This window comes from Gavialis gangeticus, unplaced genomic scaffold (genome assembly GCF_001723915.1).
Source record: "Gavialis gangeticus isolate Ggan-Ray unplaced genomic scaffold, GavGan_comp1, whole genome shotgun sequence".
NCBI classification, from domain to species: Eukaryota; Metazoa; Chordata; order Crocodylia; family Gavialidae; genus Gavialis; species Gavialis gangeticus.
Window position 1 is genome coordinate 15,170,621 of NW_017728993.1, and position 13,140 is coordinate 15,183,760.

The window sequence follows — 13,140 nt, forward strand, 5'->3', positions numbered from 1 at the left end:
CTTTTCTTGAAAGAGGTATTATGAAGTGCCAACATATAATATGCTCTTGAAAAACTATTTCTTTCTAATGGCACTGACAGGTTCTCCAACTATAAATTCTACAGAAGAACTCTTTTTACTTATATTTTTATCAGCTGAAAATTAGAGAGTGCTAAAAAATACCAAATTATTCTAAAAGTTACTTCCAAGTTTCAGATCTATATTCTGTTAGAGATCTGAGAAACACAGAAAAAATATATAATATACATTCTATTATAAATGATATATTTATATATAATTTATTTCTCTCTCTATCTAAAAAATAAAATTCTGTGTTTCTCAATCTCTCCAACAGAATATAGATCTAAAACTTATAAGTAACTTTTAGAATAATTATCACTTTCCATCTGGAGGTTCAAAATTACTGTAGTATCTTAATGCCTCCATAGCATAGATAAGCATTTGCTCCGTTTTTCAGGTGGAGAAACCAAAGTAGCTTGGATGAGACCTTTGGAAAAAAACTAATAATTAAACTAGGAATAGAATCTGCACCTCCTGATTCATAGTTTTAGCTTTTAACTTTTGTTGTGACAAGAAAAGTATCAAGCAGTCTATGAGAAGAATTGCTCCTTTTTTACAATATATGCACATCACGTTGTTGGTCTTTATTTCTGTCTCTGTGTGTAGCTTGCTTTCATACCAAAAACTTCCCTAGTTTTTTGTTATACAAAGTGGGCACATCTATATGTGCATATTAATGTGATGTAATAAACTCCAGCACCTGTCACGCTGGAGTTTAATGCTTCTGGGCACATGTGTACCTGAGACTGCAGCATGTCGAGATGGGTTGAAGCAGTCCCAGCTGGCAGGAGACCCAGGGGGAGTCAGCCTACCAGCCTGGGGCTGCTCTAATCTGGTTCAGTGGAGGGGCTGGCTGGGGCATCAGGATGCTTCAGTGTGGACATAACCAGCAGGCAGCCCCTGCACTGAAGCACCCTTGTGCCCCAGCCAACTGCATCAGTGTCTACACATGTGATGTTGAGGAGTACAAAAAAACTCCAAAACAAAACTTTGCAGCAGGATAGTATTTGTATTTACAAGTACTATCCTGCTGCAGAGTTTATTTGTTTACTCCAGCTTAATAGCCCTGCATGTGTAGGTGCCAAGACGTTTAGTGCGGAGCTAATTAATCTGTGCTGCAGTAAACATCTCATGTAGACATGCCCATTAACTGTTACATACCTGTTTCACAATGTCACTTTGCTTGTGGCTTCTTAGGTTATATCCCACGGGCATGGATAAGTACCACAATGGACCTTCGCACAGATGAGTAAGTACAAAACAGGCTGTTCTCAGTTGAGCTGTTTTGCCTTTCATCATAATCGTCTGGGAGAAGGAGTTGGGAATGGCAATGTCTACCTTTTAGCACCCTGTGCCTTGCTGTAGAACCAAAACTACTGCATTAGGCATCGCAGAATGGGATCCAAAGCACCATGAGTTGGGAGCAGTCTAGAACTAGATGGTAGAAAGCACTGTGCACTTGCATCTCTGAGAACCTACCACTCTCCAGATCTTGGGTGCCTGGTCCAGGACTGGTAACGGGTGGAGAGGGGGCTTTGTCCATTTGGAATCTACTGCTTAGAATCCTCTCCTGATGCTTGTTGCTTAGAATCATTCCTTCAAAGAGCTACACATGTTCAGTTTAGGTGGTGCTTTTGTGGAAAGATTGATTGTTAAAATACTCACGTTAAAAGCATGGTTTCAAACCCACATATCTTGCCTTCAGAGGAATTCTCTTCTCTCAAGCCAAAACTGTTATGGGTTGCAGGTACTTCTCCCTCATCCTGTTGAAGCAATATGGAATTTGTGGTTCATTGGGACTGCTCCCATGATAGTTTAATGTAAAATGCATCAGCAGTGATGGGACAGGGGGCAGGAAGAGTTCTTGGAGTATGACCCAGATCCCAGGACTCCCTTCTTAAGAGCATGCCTTATCCACTAGGTCAGGAGGGGTCAACCTGTGGCATGTGTATCACAAATGGCACAGGCAGCTTCTGTGTGTGGCACATGGTAGATCAGGGAGAGGGTGGAGCACAGTTGCTGATAGGGGAGGAAGCAGAGCAGCAGCTCAGGCAGGGGAAAGGGGATTGGAGGGCCAATCAGGTAAGGTGCAGGGCTTAAGTTGTGGCACACCTACCAAAAAGGTTGCCCCTTCTGCACTGGGCTACAAAGTCATACTCCCTTGTTCTGCCTCTTACCCAGTGACTCCTGAATTCTTTTCTGCAAAGTTGCACAGCTTCAGGAAGAGGGGTGGAGAATGTCACAAACCAGACTAGCTTTACTGGCTAAGGCATTCTCTTGGAAGTGGGGAGAGAGGTGTCAGGTTGAGCTGTCTTGGGCTAAGGAGAGTAGTGAAACCAGATCTCCCCTTTTTTTTTGAGTACTAGCCATTAGTCTGTTGCAGTGGTGCTTATGGTTTTGCCACCATGGGCTGGATCAGTGGTGCAGGGCCAGTCCATGGGCAGTGTCAGCCCCCATGCTGCTGCCCTTTCCTGGCTGGGATCCAGTCCTGGGGGACCCCCTGCCTCCACCCCTGCGTGCCCGGGTCAGGCCTGATCTGTGTTCAGAGCCACAGATCTGTGGAGAGCCCCACAGGCCAGATGACATGGCACCAGGGGCAAGATTGGAGTTGCAGCTCAGGGGTTGAACACCCCTGGCTTGTTACATAAAAAGGGCATCACTAGCTCCTCTGATCTTGTTTTAGAAGACTGGCCAGAGATTTGTGAGGAACCTAGTTCTGTTAGGCATCTTTTGAGCAGGCATGCCAGATCAGGCTGCTCAGGGTTTATATGGAAAAATTTCTAGTGTTTGGATGCTGGTTAGACTTGGGCAGTGAACTGCTCAGACTGGGGCAGTCTGTGGCAAATGCAGAAAGAGACTTTTAGGTCCCTAGGGAACTTAGAAGTCAAATAGGGAAGTGCTTACTGAGGTTAGTCAACACTGATTTGGAGTTTCTTGGATTGCAGTTCTGGATTTAGGAGCCTCGATTCCACTGAGGTCCTTGATTAGATCTAGCCATACATCCTTAAATACAAGAAGAAAATGTTCCCTTCCACATAGCACAATATTTATTATGTTTTCTCGTCAATGCAAAGGAAACTGGAGAATTTTCTTCCGGTTATTCATTGTTTAAAATTATACAGGTTGGGAATATAATGCTGCTGTTAATTGACTTGGAGGGTTTTGGCATTTACAGAACCAGCATTGCCGACAAATTGGGGGGGGAAAAAGGGTTTTGGGTTTTTTTGTTTGTTTGGGGTTTTTTGGTAGCATCTTCCAAAGTAACTGCATTTCTTGAAGCATTGTTTTAATCCATTTATTCTTTATGCTGTTGCCACCAAAATTAAATGTGTGTGTGTGGTGTGTTTTTTGTAGTAAAATTCATCCTCTTGATACCCTGGCTGGTTTGCTGGATCTCTCACTGTTCTACCATACCTGGCTGTGTGGTGTATTTCTTTTGATTCCTTGGTACATTGCATGGTTACTCTTCAAAATCTATGCTACAGAGGTTAGTATTGGCTGACTGGATTATGCTTGCATGTCATCAGCATTGTGGAAAAAATGTTTTACTTTCAAAAGTAGTGTTCAAGAAGAAATGTCTCAGAACTAGCAATTCTCAAGCTTTACATAGCATGGAGTATAGTCAGTGTAGAAACTGACAGATACTTTTTATCCCTCTTCTTATTTCTCTTGTTCCCAATAATATAAAATTAGAGAGCTGCGGTTTACACAGAAAACTAATTCTGGAGAACACTAACTGAATTTTAGCTGTTCCAAAAAATTTTTTTTTTTTTTTTTTTTTTTTTTTTTTAACAGGAAGTGAAGGATTGATAGGGCCAGGCAGCACTCTGGACCAGTCTCCTGTAGATAATTTTGATTTAACATCAAAGTAGCATGCTGTTATAAAGTAGACTTCAAAAAATCTTGGGAATTGATACATTATTCTTTTTTTAATCATTAAGCTACAAATTAATGTGGCTAAAAAAAGACCATTTAAATATATAATGAATCGCATTAAAATAAAGCAGAGACTAAGATTCAACCCAAAAAAATGAAATTCTGACAACAGCAAATTGGGAACTTAATCTTCATTAAATACTTCTCAGTAAGAGAATAAAAAATACCTCCATCTAATTTGATTTTCCTCCTTTTCCCTCCCCCACTCCTCTTAGGCTTTGTTAAACTACATATCAGGCTTCCTAGCCTCAGTTCTTTGGCAGGTCTTATTTTAGAAAGCATTACTTTGGAAGGACAAAGTGAAGTGAAAGAGGCCTTTTGATCTGTTTTTCTGAGGCTCAGCTTTTTTTAATTAAGGAGAATCCCTAGCTGCTGTTATGATTGCCCAGAAAAGCTTTGGGAATCTTGTATGCAGGTATAACCTTGTGCTGTCCATTCTGGCTGAACTTGCTAAGAGCCTGGAAAAGTATTTCTGACGTGAACTGTCCATTTTGAGAGATGTTAATTGAACTAATAATTGTGGACTCTTAAACACGCTGTTAATTATTTTTGTGGACATATTAAAACATGCTGCTAATTATTGTACTGCTCATAAAAGCATGCAAGATGGGAGGGGAAGTGTTGTCATATTAGGAAGATGTAAAGTATGTATGGGTTTTAATAACAAATCACAAGTTTGAAGAGTGGTGCAGCTGACATTGCGTTCCCCCCAAAAAACCTTGTGAAATGCTAACTAAGAGCAAAGTCAAGGTCTAAAAATTTTGCCCCATAAATATAGGTAGTATTTGTAATCTTGAAAGATGCGTGCCCCTACTCCGCTCCTAGTATGATGAGGGGACCCCTCTGTTTCCCCCTCCCCTCCCCCCCATTTTATCCTCCCCCAAATATTTCTCTGACAGACTTCTGATTATGAAGTGTTATTTATAACAGGCTGTGGCTGGCAGTTTCCAAGTAGGAGGATGGTTGTAGAATACAAAGCACTTTATAGATTTAAAGAAGAGGATTAAAATTATTAATTAAATCTAATAACTCAAAAGAGTTTATGTAAAAATCTTACCATTTTTCTTCAGGGAAGCTGAATAACTTGGAGATGATACCTTTTTTCCTAGGCATTGCTGTATAATACCACATACTGTTTTGCTGCTGTCTACTGAGATTCTAAAACTGGTTCTTGCAGTTTAAAAGTAGATTTAGAAGTCCATTTGTTGTATCACATTAGCAACATTAATTGGAAGCTTTGGCTATATACTTTATATAGTTTGTCACATTGTCAAATTAATGTGGCTGTGGTGTCTCAGTAACAGTCTCTTTCCAAGTTTGTTCTGTGTAATAGAAGTCTGGTATTGAATCAGCTTAGTTCTTGTCTTTAATTCCAGGCGTACCATTTTCCTGTTCAGCCAACGTTTGCTGAGGAAACTGACCAGTGCTTACCTAGAATCTTAAGCAGTAACCCTCCTCTCATCATAAAGGTATCAAAACAGTTGTTTGGTTTTGTCATGTCTATATATTCATAGATGTTAGGGTTGGAAGGGACCTCAGTAGGTCATCAAGTCTGACCCCCTGCCCGGGGCAGGAAAGAGTGCTTTTCCAGTCTCCTCTTGAAGCCCCCCAAGGTAGGGGAGAGCACCACCTCCCTTGGAAGCTCATTCCAGATTCTGGCAAGCCTTACCCTAAAGAAATTCTTTCTGTCATCTTAAATCTGCTCTCCGTTAGTTTGTGGCCATTGTTCCTAGTTACTCCAGGTGTTGCCCTGGTAAATAGAGCATCTCCTACTGAGAAGTCTTCCATGGATCTTGAATGATTTAAGCAGCAATCTAAACTGTTACACATCTTTTAAAAAAACAGCCAAATTCGAAACAGTCAGAAGCATTTTGCAATGCTTCCAGAGAAGTTTGTTTTATAATGACACCTTAGTGTATTTGCTGAACTGGATTGCTGGTTGAACTGAATTCATTTAGTTAGGAATGAAGTGTGTCTTAATTACTCTGTGGAGTATATGTATGCTACTGTTAAATAGACCAGGCATGAAAATCCATTCACTTTCTTTTTAATCTGCTGTTTTAGCTTCTCTGGCTAATGAATGGATACTTTCTACTTATTAAATTTCATTCTTATACCACATTTCTATATGCTTTTGACACTTTCACAGTGCTGCACATCTTTTCCTGGATGTTTCATATTTTGTTAAAAGTACATAAAAAGTAATCTTGAAATAGGGTAATACAAAAAAACCCTAACTTTTCATGTATTTTAGTGGCAAAATTCATTTGCGTTTGCCAGTGGTAACTGTGAAGCTGTTCTGAAGTGACTACGTTTTTAAAAAAAATTAGTGTTTAACCCAATTTCTTGCTTCTAATTCTTATTTTGAGGTGTGAGGTCTCAATATGATGTCAAATTAGGGCACTCGGCATTTTCTGGTACCAGCAAGTGCTGCGTTCAGGGTGGATTTGATCATGATTTAAATCGCTGGTCAGAAAGGCTTGATTTAATCATTGTTTTCTACAAAAGTGCATTCTTGTTGTTTGATATAACCTTTGTTAACATATTCCCAAACAGGGTTTTTTTTTGGTTTTTTTTTTTTTTTTATGGCCTGGCAAGCCTGCTGCCATGATAGGTTTTCCCTTCTACCATACCATTCCCTCTCCATTGATTTGAGATCTAGTGAGGCTATACTTAGAAACTTAGCCCTCAAGACTTCTGAAATATTCTGCTCAAAATGTTTTTCCTTTGTTTCTACTGCCCCTCCCTCCTTGCACTTCTTTCCAGACTCCTCCTCCTTGCCCAGATCCATTCCACCCCCAATAATCCTCTATTCATTTAATTTCTTGAAACTTTGCACTTTTAGAGTGAGGTAAGAGCTTGACTCTATATATACAAATTTGCAGAAAGACAAGAGGGCTGATGGGTAGGTAATCAGGTCTGTTATTGCTTACCTCAGTATACTGCTGTTAACAAGGATGTTATCTCTGGAGACACCATTCCAATTTGAGACTGAAACTAAGCATCACAGAAATGCTTAGTGGGATCTTCTAGACTGAGCACCGAGTCCCATTGAGTAGAGTGGTTTTCTTTAATCCTTAATAATCTATAGAGGAGCCTCTGGGAACCTCATACGATTTGGCCCCTAATATAGTCAATGGCCTGTTGTGACCTATTTATAAAACTTTTCTAAAAAGTTGCAGGAATATATTGTCTCAAACAGTATATAATTACAATTTATAATCTCTATTTCATGATGATATCTTTGAGCTCTAACATATCTTAAATTAAAACTATATATAGGTTTATTTTTTAAAACAAGCAGCTTAACAAAAAAATTAAAAATATTATTTAAATAAAAAAACTTCTGATTTAAATTAAATAAATAAAAATCATGATTTCTTTTTTACCCTGGCTGCATTTAACAATATCAGAGACTCAATACGTCTTGTGTTGCTACAGACATGAAGTACAGGTCCTACTCTTCTGGTTGTGTTGTATTCTGAAAGAGGGGATTAGAGCCAGGCATGTTCATCAGCAGGATTAAAGGGTAAAAACCCTAGTTTGGAAAAATCCCAGTCTTTAATAGTTGTACCTTACATTTGTAATATCAGCATTGACTAAAATTGTATTAATAACTGGCTCTTACTACATTTGCAAGATTTGAGACAATTAGCTGTTTGTGGGCTTGTCACATTCATTCTTTGATCAGAAAAGCAGTTAGACTTCGGTACCAGGGCAGGCCTGACATCAATTTCAAGTGGCATGCAATGAGAGATCCTAGTGCCATAATAAAATCATGTTAATTTGCTTGGAAATTCCAGTGTAATTTGTCCGTATAGTTATTTGTTAGTGCTAAGAATGACGCTTTATTTCACTTTGGCTATCAGTGAAAGCAGTCTAAAGCATACAAAATTTCCTGTGAAGTTGACTCGCTATGGAGCCCCAATCTGAAGTGACTTTCCTGTGGCAAAAGTAAAGGAGTTGTTATTTGCATGTGCAATCTTCTAAACTAAGGGAGAAAAAATATTAATGGCTGAATTTTGCCTGTGGTTACAGCATATGTAAACAAATCCTATTAACTCCAATTAGGAATTGCATTTGTGGTAATACTCAAATTCCTTGCTAAAATCTAAAAACCAATAGGCTTTTAATGACAGCATATTTAAGGGATCAACTTGATTTCCCCCCCACCCCCACCCCCAAAGCATTAAAATATTTCCCTTCTTTTCAGTTCTTGGCCTTACAGGACTTGATGTTACTTTCCCAGTATTCTCCTGTGCGACGTCAAGAAGTCTTCAGCCTTAGTCAGCCAGGTATTACCAAAATAAATCTGTGGTGATTTCTAAACTTTTTCAAGACTGTTGTTATGGTAAGAATTTTTTAGAAATGATCTCATACTTGGAAGCATGCTGTAGAAGCCAAAAGAACTCCTAAGCAAATGTATCCATTTGGAAAGGCCCTCTTTTTTTGTTGTTTCATCTACTAAACTTAACAAATACTGGTTCCTGTTGTTTGATTTAAATGACAGCTGTGAGGAAACATAGGTTGCAGACTATCAAAGGAGGGTATTCTTGACATCACCAATTGAACGAAGCTAATAATAATAATAATAATATAACAACAGATGTGTATAACAGTTTAGTATCAGGATGTGAGTGAGATGAAATGAAGCATAAATTGTGAGTCACTCCCCAGTTGTGCAAGCAAATAACGGCTATGATTTAGACTGGTATATAAGCCTCTTAAAATACACAGAAATATGCTGTAGGAGGTCTGTTAGAACTCTTTTGCTTTCATCAGGGACTCTTTTGCACTTCATCAGGCGTTCTTGTTGCTTATGCACTGTGGTAATAAACGGTGTTGAAACTAGCCGACAAGCAACTTACAAGACCAAAAATTAGTGAGTTTGAAATCTAATGGGCTAAATTCTGCCTTGCAGGATACCTATGCAGTTCTCGCTGAAGTCATCAGGAGTTGCATTTACAATTTGAACCAGTATCTGTGTCCCTGCGCATATTTGGGCACAAGAAACTTCTGGTGAACATGTAGCATGCTTTTTTAGAATTGAGTATGTGTTGGGTAATTCTGTAAGATTATACTAAACATGGAAAAAGCAGGATGTAAATAAGTACCATCAAAACAGGCATGGTGATATGTCTTGACTGAAACCACTGAACACCTCTTCAAGTATTTGTTGTCTGACCTAACTAGGTGGGCATCCCCACAACTGGACAGCAATATCAAGGGAGTGCTTGAATCTTCTGAGTGACTTAACCCAGAAGCTGATTATACACCAGGAAGCTGCGGCTACCAATGGGAGAATAAAACAGCCATCTCCAGGGGAAATAAACAAATCCCTGAACTTTCCAGGTACCTTTTTATATGAGATATTTCACAGTAACTGTTACAGAGTGGTTTACACCTGTAACTAACAAGACACTAGAGTGCAGTGGAGGATGTTATAACACTAGTATAAATCGAATGACAGAGGGAGCCAAGTGATTATGTTAAGTATTTGAAGGAACACAGGTTAAAGAATGTGTGTTGTTACACTAGCATCAAAGGTTAATTAAAGTGGAACTTGGAGAGAGATCACTTTTTTTCACTTTTAGCGCATTGGACAGCATTCCCTTGCACACTGTTTCTCATTTACATAGGTTTAGGAAGTCAGCCTATCAAGTGATGAAACTTGTTGAGGAGCCCCCTAAAAATTTTGATAGAAACATTTGTAACTTTTGATTTACTGTTGCTAGTTTACAGTGGTGAAACATGTATTGCCAAAAAGGCTTGGGGGATATCTTTTTGTGATTCACCCAATACAGGCAGTCCTCAGACTTACGACACAATTGGTTCCTGAAAACTGCGTCTTAAGTCGAAACGTTGTAACTCGGAACCAATTTTCTCATAAGAAACAATGTTATAAATGGGGGATTGGTTCCTGAACCAAGGCCCGATATCCTATTTTCACCAAAAAATACTCCAGAATTCTGTACTCGATCAATTATAGACAAGTAATATAGCTACATTAATGTATTTATATTGTAAATAGCAATCGTATTGATTTGGAAGGACTTCTTTGAGGTGACTTTGCTGGACTTTTTGAAGGGCTCTTGGCTGCAGGTTTTTCTGGAGTCTTGTCTGCTTTCTTAAAGAAAGTGTCCAAGGAAGTTTGGACAGACGTTCTCCAGGGAGGTGAGTGACGCTGGCGTTGCATCAGGTCAAGCATTATAAGTCAAAACTGGCGTTATAAAGTTGAAACGGTGTCAATTTATAAACATTGTAAGTGTGAAACGTTGTAACTCAAAACGTTGCAAGTTGAGGACTACCTGGATTGCTGTAGGAATATCCTTAAGGTAAAGGCTAAGCCAAAGCCATCTTATTTAATGGGTTCTTACTCTTATTTCTAAATGCATTTCACACAGTAAAATGCAGTCTGTATTGGAATGGAAATCTGTCTTACATTAAGAGCTCAGCAGAACTGAAGTATGGTGTGGTTAATAAGCTTTGGAGGAAACTAACTGATAGTGGGCACGTCTACATGTTCATTAATGCGCTATAACTGGAGCTAATGCACATTAGCACAGATGAATGGCTTTTTGGTGACACTAATGCACAGTAGATTCATTCTACTGCGCATGTGTTGTGCCTGCCGTGCTAATGCACAGTTGAATTAGTTTTCTGTGCATTAACCCTCTCGTGTAGACGTGCCTAGTCTGTATTGTATTTACCCATACCAGCCCATATGTATTTGTTTGTTATCAGGAGCAGCTGTTATAGAAGAAATGGCTTTTCAGGCACAAAGGTCTAACATCTTACCTAGAACTCGCATGCCTTCCCTGGTTAAATCCCTGTCGCCTTTAAAGACATCAGCTGCATCAGACCTTGGAAGCTCTTTTGGCTCACCTTTCACTTCTCCTGCTCTAAATCGCAAGCCTGGAATCCTGGATTTAAATTCTCCTTGGCATGGATCAGTTCAAAGCCCTCATATTATGCGAAGAGGACCAAAGCTGTGGACATCAAGTTCAGGTGGTGGCCATTCTGTTCCAGTTACCTTGCTTTTCTTCTTATGTATAATGGAAAAATTGGCTTAATTGTGCAGATTCTTTTGGGTCATACTGTCTTTGTAGGGATTTCTATTTTTTTCTAAATAGGCTTGGTTTTTCTTGTAGATCTGCAAACAAATGGTTCTTACCCATCATCCTTCCCAATGGTCTCTGTTGCAAGAGTTGGTCATGAAGCAGAGCAACCAAGTTTTATGTATACATGGCTACAGAACAAACAGGAGCAGGTACAGTAAGAGTTGTGGTATAAATCAGTTTGGTCTTGTATGTAGCATGCTGGGTGTTTCCTTCAGAAATATAACTTCATGGTATGATTGCTTTTTCCTCTGATCAGCTGACCTAACACTGTAACAAACAGCCCATTATTTAAATGTTTTACTGTGACATAATTGTAAAGTTTGAATGGATTTAGTTACTTAACACCAGAAATGTTGTATATAATACACTGTCAAATGTAAAATTTGTATTTTTAAATGTTTTTCTTTCCTACTCAGATAAGAAGTTTCTTGTCAAAACGAGTGCTGGTCATGTATTTCTTCAGCAAGGTAATTATGGCTACATATATTGGACTTTTGGGTAGAGCAGAAACATGAACAGGAACAGGTTCTAATGCTGTCTTCTAGGGGAGCTCCAATAGAGATTTTCTTGGCTGATACCAATAGCTGACTATTCACCAGGCATATCAGCTGATTCCAATAGCTGGTTTTACGGGAGCACAGCTGGGCAGCATAGAGAGCAGCTCCCTGTAGGTAAGTCTGTGAAGGGGAAAAGGCATAGGAGAAGGGAGTGTGGGAGGGGCAGATCGAAGCCTCCATGGTGACGGAGAGAGTAGGGATGGAGCTGGGGGTGCTGTCCAGCCAGGGTGGTGAATGGGACCCTGGGGCCAGGGCAGAGAGCAGCATGGAGCTGTGAGAAGCTTGCCCAGTGGATTAGCATCCCGGTGCTTAAAAATGGCAGAGACGCTTGAGCACAAGGGATGCTTTTAGGAGCAGAGCCGAGTGGCATGAAGGCAAGGCAGGCTGCTTGCTATGTGCTTGGGGCTCCCAGGGTAAAGGCAGCAGGTTGGAAAGCCCTGAGCCTATAGAGGGCAGCCCACCTCCACCCTTGCCACACACACATCTCAGGGGGCACGTGCCCCCCATGCCTCCCACAGCAGTGCAAATAGCAGCAGGGAGCCCCCTCACTCCTGCACCCCCTGGATGAGCTGTCCTTGGCTCCATCCCACTCCCTGGCCCTGGGGTCCCATTCACTGCCCTGGCTGGGCAGCGCCCCCAGCCTCACTCCATCCCTCACCATGGGGGCCTCAATCTGCTTCTCCCCACTACCCCCAACCACACACTTCTCCTCCACAGGCTTAACTGCAGGACGCTGCTTTCCACACTGTCCAACTGCGTTCCTGGCCGTGTGCATGCTGCAGCTGCAAGCATACACATGGTGTCTGGGGGCCCTGGCCAGAAGGCGTATTTTATTTATCAGCACATTATCAGCTACACCGGGCAAAAAAAGCCAGTAACATTAATTTTCCTTTTTATTGGTACCAATCCAATATGGCACTGATATATCGGTGCACCTGTACTGTTTTTAGTGCTTTCTACAATCATAATTTTTTCCCTAGTCTCGCAGCTTTTTATATTTTTAAGACCTCTTATGCTTAATAATGAAGTCTCCCAACACTACTCAGTTAAAAAGGGTAGTATTTCTGTACAGACTAAACTGAAATACATGCATTACAACTTTCTCAAAGTCCTACCTAATGTAAGTGGTATTTTTAGATTCTAACCTTGCCAAGAATCCTGACCGTCTTGGTGTACCAAGTACTAGATAACACTGCTTCTTGCTATACCAAATAAAGCTAGAATTCAGTAGGTTGATTCTGGCAGAATGAGTGTGGCACAGTAGATTTTCACACCTGAATTCTGTGAGCAGGTATGGCAATAGTGTTGTAAACACTTTTTTTTTTTATAAGTGTGCTGACACAAATCATAAACTTTGAAGTATTCAGCCTTTTTAAATGATGTCACTTTGGCTTTTATGGTCTCATTTGTTTATATTGTTCTTCCATGTGGAAAGTGTATTTGATAGAATTATTCAAAAGGTTTCC

At 40.1% G+C, this 13,140-nt stretch overlaps 1 protein-coding gene across 1 annotated transcript in view; it reads left to right on the forward strand.

Moving 5' to 3' along the window:
* Positions 1 to 13,140, forward strand: part of NDC1 (NDC1 transmembrane nucleoporin) — a 35,295-nt gene that overhangs the window by 17,373 nt on the left and 4,782 nt on the right. Inside the window, exons 7-14 of the mRNA XM_019501276.1 lie at positions 1,258 to 1,309; positions 3,415 to 3,547; positions 5,373 to 5,465; positions 8,210 to 8,291; positions 9,190 to 9,348; positions 10,741 to 11,004; positions 11,148 to 11,266; positions 11,534 to 11,584. Of these exons, the coding sequence (XP_019356821.1) occupies positions 1,258 to 1,309; positions 3,415 to 3,547; positions 5,373 to 5,465; positions 8,210 to 8,291; positions 9,190 to 9,348; positions 10,741 to 11,004; positions 11,148 to 11,266; positions 11,534 to 11,584 (953 nt within the window). The remainder of the gene's footprint in view (positions 1 to 1,257; positions 1,310 to 3,414; positions 3,548 to 5,372; positions 5,466 to 8,209; positions 8,292 to 9,189; positions 9,349 to 10,740; positions 11,005 to 11,147; positions 11,267 to 11,533; positions 11,585 to 13,140) is intronic.